The sequence below is a fragment of the Hoplias malabaricus genome, chromosome 1, assembly GCF_029633855.1.
Source record: "Hoplias malabaricus isolate fHopMal1 chromosome 1, fHopMal1.hap1, whole genome shotgun sequence".
Lineage (NCBI taxonomy): Eukaryota > Metazoa > Chordata > Actinopteri > Characiformes > Erythrinidae > Hoplias > Hoplias malabaricus.
In genome coordinates, this window is record NC_089800.1 from 59,981,688 (window position 1) to 60,001,546 (window position 19,859).

The 19,859-nt window shown below is 41.7% G+C and overlaps 1 protein-coding gene across 4 annotated transcripts in view; it reads left to right on the forward strand.

Moving 5' to 3' along the window:
* Window positions 1-19,859, forward strand: part of kiaa0586 (KIAA0586 ortholog) — a 112,752-nt gene that overhangs the window by 33,892 nt on the left and 59,001 nt on the right. For all 4 annotated transcript variants that reach the window (XM_066669084.1, XM_066669110.1, XM_066669092.1 and 1 more), the window contains 4 exons: window positions 8,179-8,407; window positions 10,480-10,590; window positions 12,025-12,248; window positions 19,378-19,450. In XM_066669084.1, the coding sequence (XP_066525181.1) occupies window positions 8,179-8,407; window positions 10,480-10,590; window positions 12,025-12,248; window positions 19,378-19,450 (637 nt within the window). The remainder of the gene's footprint in view (window positions 1-8,178; window positions 8,408-10,479; window positions 10,591-12,024; window positions 12,249-19,377; window positions 19,451-19,859) is intronic.

Consider the following 19,859-nt stretch of genomic DNA (forward strand, 5'->3'; position numbering starts at 1 on the left):
AGTTTGATGCTGAATTTCTTCAGTTTTGTTTGGTTTAGACCTAAATAGCATTGTCAAAAGTTACATAAAGAATGGTTTATGGTTTATATAGGTCAAGCCACAAAAAAAAAAAAAACATTGTCATGCATTCAGTCAAGTGGGTGTATACACAGTAAATTCACCAGTGTTAAATCAACACTATACTAATAGTGTTGATTTAACACTGGTGCATTTACTGTGTAGTTTTGACTGGTAGTATTCCTTTGCTCATAGGATTTATATTTCTCCTTCAGTTATTCAGTATGGTTTTACATTACAATGTACCTGACAGCCACGCATCTTTTCTCTTACAACAAGGTAACACGAAGAAAGGCCAGCAGTAAATTCAGCACAAGCCGGGGGGCCTCACTGTGTGTAGTCTGTATCGTGGTGAGAGTGTAGTCTTAAGGGATTGTGAGTAGAGTGATTGGGCAATGAGCCTCATAACTTTAGGTATTGCAGTCAGCAGCACTCTCCTCTCCTCCAGGCCCAACACCTGTCCTGTCCTGCAAAATTGCTTTTAAATTACATTTGTAGGATTCTCCCCCAGATTCCCCTCTCTATCATTGGGAAAGAAGGAACGAACATCCATTCGGGATATCCAATTTCAGCCTGCCCTGAGCTACTGGCCTTCTATTCAGTCTGTACTCTTCTGTAAGCAGTCTGCTGTTTCTTTTCTATCCCCTGCCTCTTCCTGTGCATTGGCTTTCTTTAAACCAGGTGGACATCCTGGATAAGTGTTTGTATTGTCCTATGCTGCACCGGGGTTTATCATACCGCATCATTTAACCCTTCCCGTTAGAGATCTCCTCCTGTCACGGTTGCTATTTCGAATATGATTTTGAAGCACGACCAAAGTAAAGCAGCACATCCAGACGTGCTGTGTAATAATCATCAGCGCTGAAGTGATGAGGGGCTGGAAATAGCATGGCAGGGCTCCCTGCAAAAATAGAGATGAATGAGTGTGAGGGATCTTTATTCACTCGTGCTCGTAGTGTGGCTCCAGGCATCAGGTGGTCAGCTCCAGCAGCGGTGCCCAGGCCACATCTGTCATGGCTGGGTTATTCCAAAGCTGTTTGTGCTTGTGTGAGTGTGTGTGTGAGATGGCATTTAGATGAGAGAGAGGGTCACCCAGCAGCTGTGCGGTTCTTGGCTGGCATGATGGATGACGGTTCTTCCAGCCTAATGTAAACCACAAACAACAGCCATGCCGTTTAGAGCTCAGAACAGGTGTGTTCTGCCACTTCCCACCACAGCATGGAGCTTTGGTAAACAGGTTATTTAAAGTCTAAAGTGGACGTGGACTCATTTCTGGGGTGTGATATTAGATTAATATTTCATTAACACTATCTTCATTATGCATGTTTTTTATAGCCTTTTTTTTAACTTTGGCATTGAGGTATTCCCATTTCAACTTGTTAAATACAAATACATATTAAAGTTATTGATTGCAGTCAAACATCAGTTTATGTCGTGAATCATGATCAATATTTAAGATATTTTTTCTTTTTTTCTTTCTTTTACTTAAGCAATATGAAATAGAGGGTGGCACGGTGGCGCAGCAGGTAGTGTCGCAGTCACACAGGGACCTGGAGGTTGTGGGTTCGATTCCCGCTCTATCTTAAACTTTCATTTCAGATATGTACAATTAAATTATAACTAGTCAGAAAGTAAATTAGAGATATCTTGCCTTTTGTTCTGACTAGTCATAATTCCAATTAAAGATATCTTAAATTCCCTCTATGTTATGGATATCTCAAATATATTTTAAGATATCTGAAACTAAATTGGTGTTCTCCCCGCGTCTGCGTGGGTTTCCTTCGAGTGCTCCGGTTTCCTCCCACAGTCCAAAACCACACGTTGGTAGGTGGATTGGCGACTCAAATGTGTCCGTGTGTGTGAGTGAATGTGTGTATGTCTGTGTTGCCCTGTGAAGGACTGGCGCCCCCTCCAGGGCGTATTCCCGCCTTGTGCCCAATGATTCCAGGTAGGCTCTGGACCCACCGCGACCCTGAATTGGTTAACCGGTTACAGATAATGAATGAATGAATGAATATGAAGTAGACACAATATTCTAATCTGAAATATATTTATGTTTTTAAGTAATTCAAAAACAGGAAACGTTCAGCAATAAAAACGTCAGCATTAGCTTAACTTTGATCTTTTCTATTATAAATTTAAGATAACATGATTTTTTACTGTTCTAAAACACTTATGTGATGCTCCTGAAGGCTTTAATTAGCTGAAGAGTCAGTCAGGAACCTGAGATTACATCAATCTATAATGTTCAGCTGCTCATGAGCTAAGATTGGTTGATACTAGGCTACTGCATAGATTTTTTTTTCTTTTTCACGGTTATCCACCTCCATATTCCCACCCACTCACTCAGACTCCCGTAACCAACCCCCTGTCGCTGTGCTTACCATCATCATCATCACGTTTTACTACCGTACCTGAGCTTCCAGCACTCGCGCGAAGGTCTCTGTGAAACTGGCAGTGTCATGGATTTTTATAAAAGGCATCAGTTTTATGTCTCTCTCCCTGAATAATGATCGGGCCTTAGTGAAACAGTATGCCGTCCTTTTTCCAATTTAAGCGAGCAGACAGAGGCCCTGCTGTTTTTTTGTTACTGCTGTCTCCCTCTCTCTGTGTGTGGCACCGTGCACATCAATGAGTACCTGCTCTGACATTTACTCGCCACCTTGTGAATGGAATCTGAACTGGCAGCATCTGTACACACACACACACACACACACACACACACACAGCTTTTGAAGCTCTCTCTCTTTCTCTGCCATGGTAACTGAAGCCTTTTTTGCGCTTCAGTTCAGGGTACCCTGCCCTTCCTCCTTTTCCAGCATTCCTCTCTTTTTTACTTGCTTTCTGAGAGAGTCAGTTTTCTTGTCTATGCTCCACGCACCCAGTGACAGACAAAAGGAGGTGGAGAGAAGTCTTCAATAGGAATTTTTTTTCCCTGTCTTTTTTTTTTTCTTAAAAAAAAAAAATCACTGCCCTATTTTTGATTTGGGCTTTGGGATGGCGGATAGAGTGTTGTTCCTTCTGTAAAAGGAGGGGCTGCTAAGTGTCGGGAAATTCAATCTGCCATGTCCTTGTGCGTCCTCTCCAGGTTGTGTACGAGTGTGTGTGCACTCTTGAGTTGAATGTTAGGTGGGATCGCGATTCTTATCTTGAGGGATGACTGAAAATGTGTGGCACACTGATAACGCTCCGCATTCTGCTGAGAAGGGACTGAAAATCAATAGCAAAATGTGAAACGAGGACAGTCTTGCTCATAACTATTAAGTATAATCAGAGCAGCCTTCTTTATTGATTGCACACTTGTGCTCCCAACGCAAACGGCTCAACTAGAGCTGACTTTAAAATCCCCCATCTCTCTGCTAAGCTATAAAAAGCACACCTGTCCTGCTTTTTAATGACCCTCAACGCTGTCTCGCCAGCACGTGCCCAGAAGCTCGTTAATGGCAGCACATCCGCCAGAGAGACGAGTTCAGAAATACCGGCAGAATTCCCTGTCTTTCTCCCGAGCGAAGGAGACATTAGCATAGCGTGACCTCTGCAGGGGCATTCTGCTCGCCCTGCCTGCCTGTATCTACACCCTAATCAATTTGAGTGAGATCAAAAAGCCTGGCATCTCCTCCGTCGCTCTCCCTCTTCAAATGGATTAGCTCCTTTTTGTGGCATCTTAAAGCTGATTGAAGGCAGCGTGCTGTGTGGAATATATTAGGGCACCCACCGTGCCACGCACCACCTCTCGGGGCTTCATGTTTATTTATCAGCCAAGCCCCCCTAGAAGGCAAAAAAACAGCCGCTTCCTCTCGGCACTTCCTGTCAGCAGAGGAAACCTGAGGACAGAATAGCTTCTCTGATGAGACGATTGTCTAATGCCTCAGCCTGTAGTGCTGTCTGTCTGCCTAGCTGCAGATCAAACGCGACATGCGCTCGGGTTAATGCAGCCTTTTCAACATCACACATTTAACCTTGAGAGAATTCCAGCGTTTTGGTCTAGAATTCACATCTTGCACATTCAGGCAATTAAGAAGATTGCATGTGATTATATCAGGCTGTGTTAACTGTCATTGAGCTGGAAAAGCACACAAATGCCCCCTTGATGACTTTCTCTCATAATAGCATTACACTGTTGTAAACAGCTCAGGTTATTCAGCACAGGTAATGAGTGAGCTATATGATGTGCATCTGTGCTTTGTTTAAAGTTTATAAAAATTAATTTAAAAGAAATCCGATGCACTCCTGAAGGGCTTTGACGGAGTTCTGCATCTAGCTGCATTACAAAGCTTTGTGCTCTCCACAGTGTCCTCTGTCCACCTTCAGCCCTTCTGCTTGATTTAAACTGCGATTGTTCTGGCTGCTCTTTGAGTGCAGAATGAATGTGTAGCTCTGTGTAGAGTAGCGTGAGATGTGTAGACCTGTGTGTGAGCGTAAGGCACAGCGCACGGGTGTGTGTTTTCACAATGGTCAGTTGAGCCCTTGCAATAAAGAACTATATATCAGCCATATATTAGCTTATCCAGACTTATCAGTGGATATAGACAATTTTCACTGTGAGCATATGTTTATATGGAAAAATACATCCTAATAAACAGAATAACTGCTTTAGTGACTCCAAGAGACTTCAAGAGAAGGCATCAAACTATGTCATTTTAGGCTTAACAGATGTTTAAAAGACATATCACATATATTGTTCGTCATTACCAGGGCAATTATAATTATAACATTCCTTATGATGCTGAATCATCCCCGCTATATAATTGCTAATTGATTAAAACAAATATTTTGGACACATACCATTCTTTATATTTTTCACTGATGTTTCCTAAAGTTCTTATATAAAATACGTAACATTGTAGCAATTTTTAAAATTAAGGTAAACATATGTTTTGTTTTTATCCACACTAAAAAAAGGCAGTTTAGAAGTGTTATAAATGTACTGTGTGCTACCTTTAGTAGAAGTGTAATGAAAGCTACCAGGTTGCCTCACCAGAAAGTTTGATGGACATAAGGGAAGCATCTCTGGTTCTGGTCAAACAGCCCGTTTGTGTTTGGTGTCAGAAGTCCACTTCACTTTATCTCGACATTGAAGTTACACGGCAAACAAGTAGCAGTACACAATTATATCAGAATTATATTGGTATCAGCAGATAAATGCTATTAAATCGATTAGCAGCATCAGCCTGATGCTTTGATTTTGGTGATATTTCAGACTGATAATTGCTGACATATATTTTAAGCCAGAAAAAGACTGGGTGACAAAAAAAAAAAAAAAGAAAAAGAAGTAGGCCAATGAACATCTAGATTAAAAATTGGCTCAGATTCTTCCCCCACTCACAGCATGAAGAAGTACAAAGGCAGTGCTGATGATCTCATTTCTATTTTGCTGTATTGTAGAGTAGTTCTATTGCTATAGGTCTACTGGTATTTATTTGTGTTTAATCCTTTGCTTTATATTAACTTTCATTTAATTATTATTAATATTTTTATTAGTTTGAGGATATTCATTCATTCATTTATTAATTGTAAGCGCTTATCCAGGTCAGGGTTGCATTGGGTCCAGAGCCTACCTGGAATCATTGGGCGCAAGGCGGGAATACACCCTGGAGGGGGCACCAGTCCTTCACAAGGCAACACACACACATTCACTCACACACTCACACCTACGGACACTTTTGAGGCGCCAATCCACCTACCAACGTGTGTTTTTGGACTGTGGGAGGAAACTGGAGCACCCGGAGGAAACCCACGCGGACACAGGGAGAACACACCGCACTCCTCACAGACAGTCACCCGGAGGAAACCCACGCAGACACAGGGAGAACACACCAACTCCTCACAGACAGTCACCCGGAAGAAACCCACTCAGACACAGGGAGAACACACCACACTCCTCACAGGCAGTCACCCGGAGGAAACCCACGCAGACACAGGGAGAACACACCAACTCCTCACAGACAGCCACCCGGAAGAAACCCACTCAGACACAGGGAGAACACACCACACTCCTCACAGGCAGTCACCCGGAGCAGGAATCGAACCCATAACCTATCTATAATTTAATTTAAAATGTGTTTAAAAAGCGTTTAAAGCTGGTACGTCTCTGTAAGGTAACAGTTAACAACTAACAGTTTTCTCAGAAGACACCTTTCATTTTAATGTTTGCATACATTTGGTTGAAAGTTAAAATGTTATGCAAATAAGTGTTACGTTTGTCAATACTGTTAACCCGGGGTATCTTTCTGTATTTTATAAATGTGTATATCGGCAGATATTAACAATATTGTATATCGGAATCGGACCAGAATGTCAGTGCATCCCTACAAAATGCCCAGTGAGTAATGGAACCAAATTAACAGTTTAGCAATTAGTGTGCAGACTACATTTCTTAATTGTAAACTTCTCCTTTAGAAGGGTTTTGTGCCAAGTGGGTGATGATTGAGGCATGTTGTTAGTACAGTGTTAATGGATAGTATATATATAATACACTTTCATTACATTTCCTTCAGTTTCAGTTGGGAATACTGGGAGCAGCTGACGGAGTGAATGCTGTGTCATTGCACTTGGCTGTAGCTGTACGGCGAGCCCTGCAGACTGGGTGCTGTCTGTGTCTCTCAGATTTGACCTTTAGCACCGGGAGAAAATCTCTGGGGAAGAAATAGAGACCAACCTTCTATTTCTGTTTTTGTATTCTCCACCATCCCGACATCTTTTCAAATTCCCCCTTTCTCTGTGTCCACCACATTCTCCCGTTTATCCTGTTTCCACCCTTCTTTATTTTTCTTGCCTGTTGCCTATATTTAATCTCTTACCTCACATCCTCACAAATCCACATTTGTCCAATTTCCATCTCAAGTAATCTTATAGTCTAGACAACCTGACAAAATACGGCCATGTTTTACCTGCTGGTTCCAAACATTATTCCTCTCTGTAAATAAGCCATTAAGAGCTCTTTATTTTTCTCACATGTTCATTTTCACTTGACTGACTTCCTGTGTTTATATTGCTGAGGAAGGAGGTAGGCATGGTAGGCCATCACAAGGTAGGCTATAGCCTGATACGAGTGTGTTGGACAAGCAGTCTGTGAAGATCAACAAAGGGACATCAACCGATATTACATTTAATGAATTTTGGCATCTTAGCATTGAGTGTCCTGAGTGTAACAGATAGCAATTTTGTAGTGTCAGTGGTACAGCAATAGCTGCTCTCGCCACGTGAGTGACAGATTTGGAAATCATTTCTAAATGGGCTCTTTTTCTGTCTTCCTGTCAGAAGGGAAATAACCACCAGCCTAGAAAGTGTCTTTGTATCGTTTCGAATCGGTTAGCATGATGTTGGCGAACGGAAAGCGCCTCTGTGTGATTAATTGCCCGGGTGGTAGACAAGCGCAGCAGTGTTGGAGACATGGAGTTCACAGTAATGTTAGATGAATTGGCAACCCTACACTATGAAAACAGTGCAGACTGAAGGCCCCTGGCTAGAATCTGGTGAACCCCCTCGCTCAGGGCCTCCGGGCCCTCTTATTACATCGCGATGCCATGCCAGGATAAATACATATTTCAGCTTCAATATTAGCTGATTTCAGTTTTACGCCTAACACTGCTCATGCGAAATGTAGGGTAAACACTAAGCTATTCAGACAGACAAAAGAGAGTGCACACAGAGGGCAACTCCAGAACTGGTCCCTCAGCACGCTTAGAGGGCGTAGACTGAACATCCTCACTGGTGGATGGCCCCGCTGTCCTTTAGCTGACCTTCATATTCATAACGGCAACTCCCCCACCCTAACTTTCATCTACTGTGGACTCTGCAATTGATTTTTTGTTGCTTGAGTGCTTTCTAAGGTGCAATTGATTTGATGTGAAAACTCCCCAGTCCCCATCCACCCCCGGCGCCAGTCGTAATAATGAATAGCTTCACCATTCCATGTGGATTTTCAGACCTCATAATTCAGCTTTTGAGACATGTAGATAACATAAAAAGTCAAGAAAGGAGCTTCTACATGTCTGGTGATTGTGTAACCATGTTTTCTCTCTGTACTAACAGCTTGAAGATATTAGCAGCATTGAATAAGGCCTGTTTTATAAATGTACTGCAGGCAGACATGACCCAACTTAATCTTTCTTATTTCAGAGAAAACCAACCAGAAGCGTTCCTCTACTCCACTGGAAGGGGTAGGCCAGAGGAACAAGCTGATGCTGTGACCAAGCCTCCTGGTAAGCAGGACATCCGGGCCGGTCTGAAGAACGTGACCTGTATGACCCAGGGAGCGCCAGAAGGCTCCAGTTCCACCGTACAGCAGGCAAATGCCATGCTGCACGATCTGAGCAGAATCAAAGATGAGATGAGAAGCTTGCTCAGGGTAAGCATGTCTAATGCACTGAAGGAGGGCTTTAACCCTTATGTGGTGTTTACATGCCATTCTGTGCCTCTTAGCAGTAACCCAACTGAAAGGGGCATGCAAACGTGGATGCTTCAGCGATGAGATTTATTCCACAAATATGGTTGACTGCAAAACCAAATAAAATGAAGGAGCGTGCTAATGTGATTATTTTAAAGAGTAGCAAAGTACAATTAATTAACATTAAGGTTTGAAAACTGAGTTTTTAACTAATTTTAGAGTGTTTCACCCAATTTGTCAAACAGTGTGGTATTGATTGAATCCAAGTTTCCAACAGAATTTCTCCGCTTGTTTCAGAGACCTACTGATGAGTGAAAATTAATGTCAAGTTGCACCATGCTTTGGTTATATGGTGATAAATGAATGAATCTCAACTATTTTTAGTTTTCTACCTTGTCCTCCATGTGACATTCTCTCTTTTAGTGATAATATTCTCAGTCTCAAGCTGCTAATGATATCATAAATTTTCATTTTGAAAAACATCCATTGTTGGTCAGGCCAGTTTAGTCAGTACAGTCTGCTCCTGTATCTGGTTAGTTGCCCACACTAGGAAAGTACATCCCTGTCCTTCCCAGTAGCACGTTGCCATGTTGATTTGTCTCCTCACACTGATCTGCAGGTTCCTTGTCTCCTAAAACAGGCCAATGTCATTTCCAGTGTTGTGCTTTAGGAAGTGGTAATCTAATTGGAGGAGGGCGCTGATGAAATCAAGCTGAGACTCCAACCCCACGCCTTGTGTCTCAGTGACCAGACAGCAATTTTCCAATTTTTTCTTTTCTCTCACTCCCTCGCTAATAAATTACAGCACTTCTTCGTTCGACCAAATGTGCCGCTGCCTGTTTCCATCTATTACAATCACCCCCACCCTTTCCCTCACTGAGCCATTGAGTTTCCAGGCACGCCTCATCTGCGGCTGAAAAATTCCGTCGGCCAAGAATAATGTAACACAAAGCAAATGACACATTAGCATATAATTGAGGATGCAGGATTTGAATGCTCTTTGGCCACTGACAGAAAGGCCCAGGAGTGTGTGTGTGTGTGAGTGTGAGTGTGTGTCTGTCTGTCTCTCTTGGAGCTGAGAGAGCCTCGTCACCCTGCACTCTCGGCACCTGGTCTGTTTTAATGGAATGTCACTCACACACCCTCTGCACGGTGAGGAGCCTACTGCAGCACATGGCAGCTGCGTGTCCCTCATTGACCTCAGCGTCTCAGAGATACCATACATGGCTTTGAAGTGCAATAAATTATGGATGGAAAGATCGATCGGCTGCAGATCAGGATCGGCAGACTTCTGTTATAAATATGCGATCAGAGATGCTCCTTCCATCTGGCTGATGAACGAGAGCCGATCTGGTGTGCAAAACATATGAGCTGAACTGTTAGACTGTTAGCCTACTTAATGTGATTGGTGGCAACAGTCACTAATTTACAGTTTGGTATGGTCTTTTATTTTTTATTTATTTATTAATTCTGTGCTATAATTGAAAGCCTATATGCATATTCACTCTGGTAAAAAGAAACGCTGGACTAGAAGGTATCACTTTCTTGGCCTCAGCAGTTCTTAAAAGCATTAAATAGTTAACCTTAGTGCTTTATTTGTTTGTGTCTGAGTATATGAATCATGGTTCACTGAAAATGGAAATTCACACATTCATTTCCTTACTCCAAAAGGCTTGGAATTGTGATTTATTATTATTTTTTTATATAAAACAAACACGTTTTTAATGCCCCTGATTAGATCATTACTGACTGATTTATTTTCATGAGAATCGGGAAAACAAAACGATGCAGAGTCCAACTCTGGAGGAAACCTGTCTGTTAAGGAGCCTTCATGTAGCCTACTGTACTCCATTGCTATAGTGTGATGATATATAATTAGATCCTTCTTTTGAATGCGCACACATGAAATCATACATATATTCATGCTTCTATGCATTTTTTTTTCAATCAGTGGCAGGTTTTCTGTTGTTTAGTAATAGCAGTGTTTGTCTCTCAGTCAGCCCCTGGCTCTGTGTGCTCTCTCTTTCTCTCAGACTGCTGATGCATTTCCTGTGAAGAGTGCCGAGGCGAGCCGTAGCAGCAGGAGCAGCCGCCCCGCTCCCCCCACCCTGCCCCCTCCTCCTCCCTTATCCCCCGTTTCCATGGTAGGTTCCCATAGCAACCCCAGCCTCTGCAGTGCCCAAGTTACAAGCCTTTTTCCTCCATGCCGTCTGTGCACGCTGTCCACAACAATCTTACAGGCACAATGGCACCCTTTGTATCCTGCAGTTTCAGCTGCTGCTGTTACACAGAGACTTTACAGATAAATCAGCACCGTTATCTCTCTTTTACACCTGGGCCGAGAGAATGAATGAACAATGCCTCTAAAAATACATATCCACGCTGTGTCACACCTCTCTAAACACAGCAAACAGGCATTTGCAGGTTGCCTTTTGTTAGACATGTTTTTTTTTTTTTTTTTTACTTAAGGGTCTATAATTGCTACCATGTCTAGAGAGGCTTTACTTCAATTGTACGAATGTAAGCCATTCAATGTATCGCGACCACTCTGAATTATGTGAATTGGCGCATTACCCATTTGAACAAAAAACACCCATTTACTTGTATGTTTAACAGAATGTCCAGCAAATGTGCTGATGCTGCCTTACTTCAGTGTAATGTGGCTAATTTAACAGCTTTCGAAAACACAGCTGTGGAATGACATTGAAATACAAGCCTCAGAAATTTGCAGGCATGCACCTGCAGTCACGAAGGGTTTGGTAGGAGAGAGGCTGAGGGTGGAGAGAGCCGTGTCAAGGTGAGGAGGGTGTGCTCGTCTTGGTAAAGGATTTATGGAGCTCCGATAGATTTATATTCAGGGGAGGATGAGAGCGAGAGACAGCCAAGGTCCCGCAGCTCAGCACACACACAAGCTCGATGAGAAGGAACGTGACAGGTTTGCTATTGGGGGAAAAATGCAGGGAATAAGACAGCCCTGACATAAGGCTAACATGGGAGTTAGATTGCTTTTATTCCAGTGTTTAAGTTACATTCCAGTCTTTTTTTTCTTGAAGACAGTGAGTAGTTCTGACTGAATGATAGATCTTTTTTTATACATTAGCTATGCTCTTTTTTCCCCCTCCTGTTCTCTCTTCTGCCAAAATATAGCCACTTCCCTTAATGGCTCCATTTATAATTTCTGTCACAGCTGCATTCTCGCACATTGTTTGCCTGTCAAGTACATTAAAACTGTTCTGTTATGAAGAGATGTGAAAATGTAAGTACTTAAAAAAAAAAAAAAAAAAAGTGTCATTACAAACGGCATCCTGGTCCTTTAACAGTAGATTGACACTGGTGGAGTAAATGAAACACTAAGTAAAATCATTGTAATCTGAGTTTTTCATACGTCTTTAAAAATTAGACTACTTGTCTGTTTCAAATTACCAAACATTATAAAAACTAAATCACTTTCAAAAAACCATAAGAGGCTTCAAGTTGTGTAAGATTTTGCTTTTGCTGTGTATTGTAACTGTGGTGCAAATGAGTTACACAAATTGCTTTTTCTTTTTCTCACCCTTCCTGTCTCTTTTCTCCTCTAGCCGTCAGAACAGGGTGTTAAGGTCACTTCCAAGGCTACTCCACTGTCCTGTCCTAGTGTACTGCAGAACAGCCAGCCACCTGCCTCCATGTTTGAGGATGCAGGGCGTGTCCTGAGGCAGGTCAGACACAGCCGGAAAGTTCTGGAGGAGAACCTTCAGGCCGTTTTGAGAGCCAAGGACGGAGAGGTGCTTCATACACAACTAGAGGCACTGTCTAAAAACAGGTATATTTAACAGTGCCCTGTAGCCTTAATATGAAATGATGAGAAGTTGCAACTGAGCATACAGTTTCAAAAGTGTGAAGCCAGGGGATTTATGACGGCATTGAAAGAATGTCAACCCAATGCTTAAGCTTTATTCTCTACGTCTCAACAATGAGCTATCCATGTTCTTGACGATAGCTGAGGAACTTTGTGCTTTTGCTGAATTTGTTTTCCGCTTCTGAAACTTCTTGCTGTGCAGATGCGCTCAGGCGTCAAGCCCTGTATGTGATGTTGATTGACAGCTGGCCTCAGAGCACACTCCAGGCAGGAAAGGGCTAAGCCAAACGGAACCGTCAGCATGATTGGCGGCTGTCAGTGGAGCCCTTTATCCACCTCAGCTCCAGCCTGCATTCTCTCACTCTGTAGACTTCACCTGTGAAGTCAAGGTCCTGTGCTTGCCACCTTAAGTCACCAGCACAGTGGACATGTTAAGGGTGTAACTATTTTTATACACCATGAAAAAACCCCCAAAAAACATGCATTAGAAACGGTGTATTGGAATCACCAGTCTTATATCTGAGGGCCTCTTATCTGTCACCTTCATGGAGACCAGTGCTAAACTCAATGCGTCTGGGTGCAACCTATTACAGTAAAGTGTAGACGTCTGGGCTTTTTTCTGATGTATCTTATACATTTTTTGTGGTTCATATTTTTGGGACTTACTTTATTTGGGAAATTCTAAGGCTGTCTTGGTCCAGTGACGTTCTGGCTGCATTGCATGCCATTGAATGGCATTTTTTTGGCAGATAAAGTAAAGGAAATATTTACGTTATCGCTAAATATCAAGGAAATGATTAAGGAATCATGTTTCATAAATGAGTGGTGAAATTCTAAGTTTATTCCAGGTGTCATCTTTATACGTATTATTTGAACAGCACAGAGATTCCGTCATCATCTTTTTGGTCAAAGCAAATTCATAATTCATCACTTTCGTCCAGTCACTCTAACCTAGTCGTCTTCTGTTCATGTGTGTGTGCTGGATTTCATTTAGCTTTTCCATCTATATATTTAACATCGTTAAGCAAATTTCAACATTTCTCTCACAAACAGTCTCCCATGGTTTCCACCCGTTTATTTTTTACTTGCCTGGGTGCACATATTCTAATTTAAGGCATATTGCCATTTCATCTTAAGTTGAGTTTTCTTTCCTGACATTCTGACGTCCCCAATGCTCAAGTTTTTTCTTTAATAACCTTCTCATCTTGTTAATAGTTGGACCAAACACAGCTGTCAGAAAATGACCACTTTTGCCTAATTCTTTCCATTTTTTCAGTAGATAACTCTCTTGTTCAGGACATGTTCATTGCTGTTTGCACTCCCTTAATCTGTAAGGCTAATTTTTATTGTAAGACCTTTGCTGGAATTTGTTTTAGAAATGCAATTTATACCCCCCCCCCCACCAAATAAATTAATTGAGTTTAAGAATTTATAAATCCAGAATATTTTGTGTAGTATGATTTGTTCATGAAGTCAAAAACCAGGGTACACATCCTCTAACTGTGGAGATTCTGTCATTTTTGCCAGGGTCATTATATACATTGACCATTTTCAAGCTGAGTTTAAATGGCTATCATCAGAACTTGCTTCAGAAAATGTTGCTTTTGTACCACCAAGGACCTTCTGGGTTATTGCAGACTCAATTGAAGGGCCTTCAGTTCAGTTGCCTATCAGTTAGTAATCTTCGACTGTCTGAGAGAACATGCAATCTGTGTTGTGAGTGCGTTTAGGGCCGATATGCAGCATAAATATGATATATACTAAAAGCAGAAGCACTGTCAAATCTCATGGCATCATGTATTCTGACTCCAGCTCGGCTGCAGCACGCTGCTGTGTGTCCGGCCATATCACTGATAGATTATGTCACTGTGAGCTCCATGGAGGTTTTGTTTGTTTGTGGCTTTTAGCAAGCGGCAGTCGGAATGAGGCGGACTGTCGGGGGGGATGAGAGAGCCGCTGCCTTAGTCGCTCTGTGGGAGCAGCGCAGAGGCTTTTATAGCAGGAGGTCAGGCTCAATCTGAGCACTCAGCCTGCTCTCAATGTGACATTAGGCCGGCTCCCCCAGGCGAGCCGCTGCTAATGGTTTGTGATGCGGCGAGAGGCGGATTGGGCGTGAGCCGCTGGAGGAGAGCTGGAGCAGCCGGCAGAGTGCTAAAGCAGCAGTTTAAAAACTGAAATGGAGAAGGCTGCCCCAGGACTGCTGTCTGCTGCTGATGATACTGAAGAGTGAAGAGGGGAGGGGTGGTAATGGTGCCCACTGGCTCTCCTGTGGCTGAGAGCTCTATCAGTGTGTAGGCTGGGCAAGATCACAGTGAACACACACTCTACGGCTCTGAATCTTTAAGTTATTAGGTGCCACTTTTGTCAAAGAACCGCACTAGCTCTTCCAATATGACTTTTAAGTGGAATCCAGTTTTTCTTTTAGTCTGCCACAACTTAAACAGACACATTCTATTACATTTTCTAGAGCTTCATTACTTCCCTCGGCTTCATCAGACTGAATGATTTTGCATGTTTGTATTTCATCTGTGAGTGTACTCTCAGTATAACACCCAGCACATCTTACAAAAATACACAAGACTATTAGGACCATTAGAAACTCTCCCACACAATGATTAAAAAAGAGCCACTGATGAAGAGCATAATAAGTACAAACATTATGTTCATCTTCACAGTGTAGCTTCCTTCTGCATTAGCATGCTTAATTGTTTCCTTTTTATAACAGTCCACCCTTAATGTCCACCTCAAAGCAGCTATCTTCCCATCTTCAAGATGTGTGATCAGAGGGGTTTTTTTGCCTTTAAACAAAAAAATCACACTCTGTAGGCTGTTATGCCACCACTGTTGGACGTGAATGAGTGTAAGAATGGATGTAACAAAGGCACGATGTTTCATTTTGGCCGTTTAATGTAATAAATTCTATGCTGTAGCATATGTGAGAAAAGAAATTAATATTCTATATATATATATATATATATATATATATATATATATATATATATATATATATAATGTGTGTGTGTGTGTATTTCTGGCAATAGCAAATGCATCTTACAAAATAATTCAAAAAGTTTCTTTGAAGAAAGTATAATAGATTTTAAATTCTTCCAATATGTTCATTATCCAGATCATTAACACAAACATTTTTTTAAAAATGCTAAGTGTCTCAAGTTTTTGTTTCTACGAGGCATTGAATGCTGACTGCTAAAAGTTATTCTGAATATTTTCTTAGAGCATATTTAATTTAGAGCTTTGGACCTTAGTTAAACATCTGTGGGGTCTGGTTTTAGCTCAGTGGCTCCCCTCTGACACCCCTCAAGCCCAAACCCCTCAGTTAAAAATGTCAGGCCCGATGGTAATTGTCTCCAAAATGGCAGGCACAATCAGCCCGACTCCTAACGTGTGAGCATGAAAACATAAACATGCTGATTGATGCGGCTGCCGCTCCCTGCTGTAATGGCTTTGATCTTTTCCTCCACTGAAAGGTCACAGGGATGGAAGAGCCAGACGCCGCTCGCTCGTCCCCACTCTCCTCCTCGAGGGGTCCGCCGTCCCGCCGTCCTCCACGCTGGAGGGGAAGCGCTTCTCATCACGCCTTATGTGCCTGGCTTGATGGATTCATTCATTTGGGTTTCTGACATTGCAAAACGAGGCTGAAGCAGGATTTTATCCCTGCTATCCATTTCACTGAATTATTAATGAAGCCATTTGCAAACCTGAAAGTTCCAAACCTTTTCTTCATCATGCTTCATAGCTAAAAAAGTTGTAGCCCACCTTTCTCTGGAGTAAAAAAAGAGCACCATCCAACTTTGAATTACTTTGTAATTATAGTCACCGCTTGTTTTGAAAATCCCATGAAGCATGTTGCATAATTCAGCGGGTAGTTGAGACCGCCTTTTCCTCTTCACGTTTTGGCTATAACTTGGAGATGCTTCTTGAACTCTGCTGTGCTTAAGTTTGAGGACATTTCTGCCATTTCTTATTTCTTTCAGTTATCTGTATTTTACATTCTCACAGTCACTCATCTGCTGGAGGGTAATTTTCAATTGTGGACATGAAAGTAGAAACACAGAGGACAACAGGTTCAACCTGAAGATTAAAGAGCCCTCACACAAATTTTTTCCCTTCATTTGTCCCTTGTGTCCACTCTTTTACTGAGAGCACTTGTTGCTTTTTCTGGCGTAATTACAACTATTGACCAGACCAGGAGATCTGCTGTTGACCTCACAACTGATCTCACACCTTCTGCTGAGCACCAAAAGTTTAGCAGTCTTCTTAATCACTTCTTTCAGATTTAATCTACAGCACTGCTTTCCTGATTCCTTTACAGATGACTCTCTTTATTAAATGATCAAGGCTTGTTTCATAATTTGAAGCTTGACAAGAGCAGCAGGCAAATCAGTAAGTTACACACAGTAATCTTGAATAATTCTTTGCAATTTACTGTGCAACTGCAGCATGATAATGAGCCCCATCTCTGAGTATAGTGCATTTTAGACTCCTTTAACTGTGTTTCTCGCTTCAGGCATAGATGGTAAATGATTATAAAAGCAGCTATCTGTTTTGAAAGTCTAAGAATGTTGTTTCTTTGGATCACTTTATTCTCGCTAGTGTAGTCATTATGGCTTTCATGTTGGTGAAGAGAATGTGAACGAATCGTTGCACTAAAAAAAACTACTTATAGCTCATTTTCCACCTCTTATTTCTCCTTCAAACAGCCTCAGCTGGAACATGGCAGTGTAAAAGGCGAGCAGCCCATAAGGGTTAATTGAAGGTCATTTTGAGCGCTCGGATCAATTGTGCTCCATTTGGAATCACAAGTGTCTTCAAGCATCATCTGATTAGGTGAATCCATCACACTGCAGACACTCGACAAGAGACTAAGGAACGCCAAAGCACACACACACACACAGGTCTTTAATGGGAGCCAGAATCTTTCACAAGAGCGTGTGTGTGTGTGTGTGTGTGTGTGGCTTGTGAGACATGTAGTGGGAGTGAATGTGAGTGTAGGGCTATTTTTGGGAAGGAAGAGAATAGGGATCAATGAACCTTTTTTACATGGCCAGCTGAGCAAGGGTGAGGGTGTGTGTGTGTGTCTGCTCGCGTGTTTGTGTGTGTGTGTGTGTGCACGCACGTACACAATGCCCATCAAAAATTTTGTAACGAATTTACCAAAAAAGATTTTCTTTATTATATTACATATATTTTATATATTATTATAGTATTTTATCCTTTATTTTAGTATTAACATATAAGTGAATCAGGGTTATTTGGATATTATATTTGGGCTTGGGCCTTAGTAAGAAGTTATTTCAATGACATGCCTGTAGTGTTTGTAAAAAAATGTATTTATTTATTTATTTATATTTTAATGCATGTCAAGGCATTGAAAGATCTATGAATATGAAGTGAGTTTTTAAACATGTTTGGTATCTTATATATGGAGGAGATTTTTGCAGAAATAAAGCTGCTGAGCTAGGGTTCGACCTGATTAGTGCTTCAGAGAGATATCATGCCTGTCCAAAAAAGCCACCTAGGATGACCTCACCTCATCTCAGTGTCGTGTTTCAGTGCCTCAAAATGGTTTCAGTTCTCAGGAAAAAAAACACCCTCATGTCTTTGATCTTGTACAAAGACACTAAGCTAAGCATCTACAGATGCCAATTATTTCCTTACTAGATTTATGACAGTGTTTTGGTGAAATTTGTTCTTTTATTCTGCTTATCCAAGCACTTACTCCCACATCTGCCTTGCTGTCAGGAATTCAAAATGAAAGAATGAGAAATTGTTGCTATTATTTTTCGTAGTAGTAATCATCAGCAGTGTCCTGAGAAACATCAGCAGAGATCAAACTTAAAGTGATAATAATGGTAAAATAATAGTAATTCATTTCCCTTCTGTAATCTGAATGAATAAAGTGATATAAAGCTATCTGAAATGTGATATTTGTCAAACGAATGGAAAGGGGGAAAATAAACGGCATGTATCTCGTTTTATGCTAAAGGCCCATTCTGTTATTATACAGAGAGGGTTCAGATTTCCACTAAAGGTCAAACGTCTCCAGATATTTGAAGGCCTGTGTCTGTGCTCACACACATGGCTATGTGTATTGTTGTTGAAGATTGGTAGTGGATGATGGGGGCTTTTGCTGCATATGTGTGAGCTCTAGGGCCAGCTGTTTGTTTCTTCACTCTGGCACCAAGGCAGAATCCGTCTGCTCTGCCCAGAAACAACCCTATTCACCTGGCATCTGAATGAGCCAGTCTGATCCAATGGTGGGCTTCCCTTAGCCACGCAGGGGAGTGTATATGTGTGTGTTTGAGAGTTATCTCTGTCACGGCACAATCCAAATTCTATACACATACTCACACACTCCCGGTTCCAACCCTCGTGTGCCCTCCTGTGTTAAGCGTTCTACCCCTGAAGCACATGTGGAGAAAGAATGAAGGAAAAGGAGGAGGAAAGAACAAGAGAAAAAAGGAAAGAGAACACTTCACGCTGGCTGGCTGCTGGCGTAGTCTCCTCCACACACAGAGTGAGTGGGAGAGAGATCGGCATTTGGATGGAGTGTGTCACTCTCTCTCCCCCTTCGTGTCTGTGATTTATTCACTGCAATAAGTGATGCAGAGACAGGCTAACAGGCCAGCAGACAGCAGGGCATTAGCATAATGTGTGCTGTAAAGGGGTTGCTAGAGCATCCTGTGTGTCTCTAAAAGATATATGGCACATTTAGATTAGCTCTGCCTGCAGATATCACTCCTCATTGTGATTAATGCAGTATTGTCATCTCTAGGACTCGTGAACTGAATGTATGGAAGAGCTAATTGGCTGCACTCTGTGTTGTGTTTATGCCTAAAGTTAACCCAAAGTAACTTGTGTTATTTTTTTTTTTCACAACTTGTTTCTGTCGTGTCTACAGTGGTGCAACGCCAGCTTGATTAATTTCTGGCTATCTGAGACAGTTGTTGTGCTGAGAATGATTTTTACCTGTGTGGTTGTAGTGGTGAAAAATAAAGCCGTGTGAGTGAGGGTATAACGATTTTTGAGAGTTGCCTCTGAATACTGAAGGCCTGGCCTGTGTCCTGCCTTGCAGGGATGCCAGCGAGGAGCTGAGAATAAAGAAGACTGTTGATGCCTGGATCAACGCGCTGAGCAAGGAGATTCAGGTGAAGCTCAACTCAAACATAACCTCCATAAATCATTTAATACCACACACACCCACACACACACCTACACACATGAGCAAGATGCCCTCAGAATCTGTTTTGTATTATTCAAGCATGGTATGCCACAATTCATCATTTTTACAATTGAACCATCAGAACAAGTTTTATTTACCTGCTATAAATATTGCAACGTCTCATACATTTGGCTGAATTTTAAAGCATCTTTTATATTGTGCTAAAAAAAGAATATTTTTGTAGTACCACTGATACATTGGGCGTATCTTGCAAACCTCCTGACATTTTCAAGTTAAACATGTACACAGTAATAATTTCTATAACAGTGCTTGATAATTCGGATAAAGTATTGTATTCATCCTACTGAATTGTGAAATAAAACGACTGCCTTTTA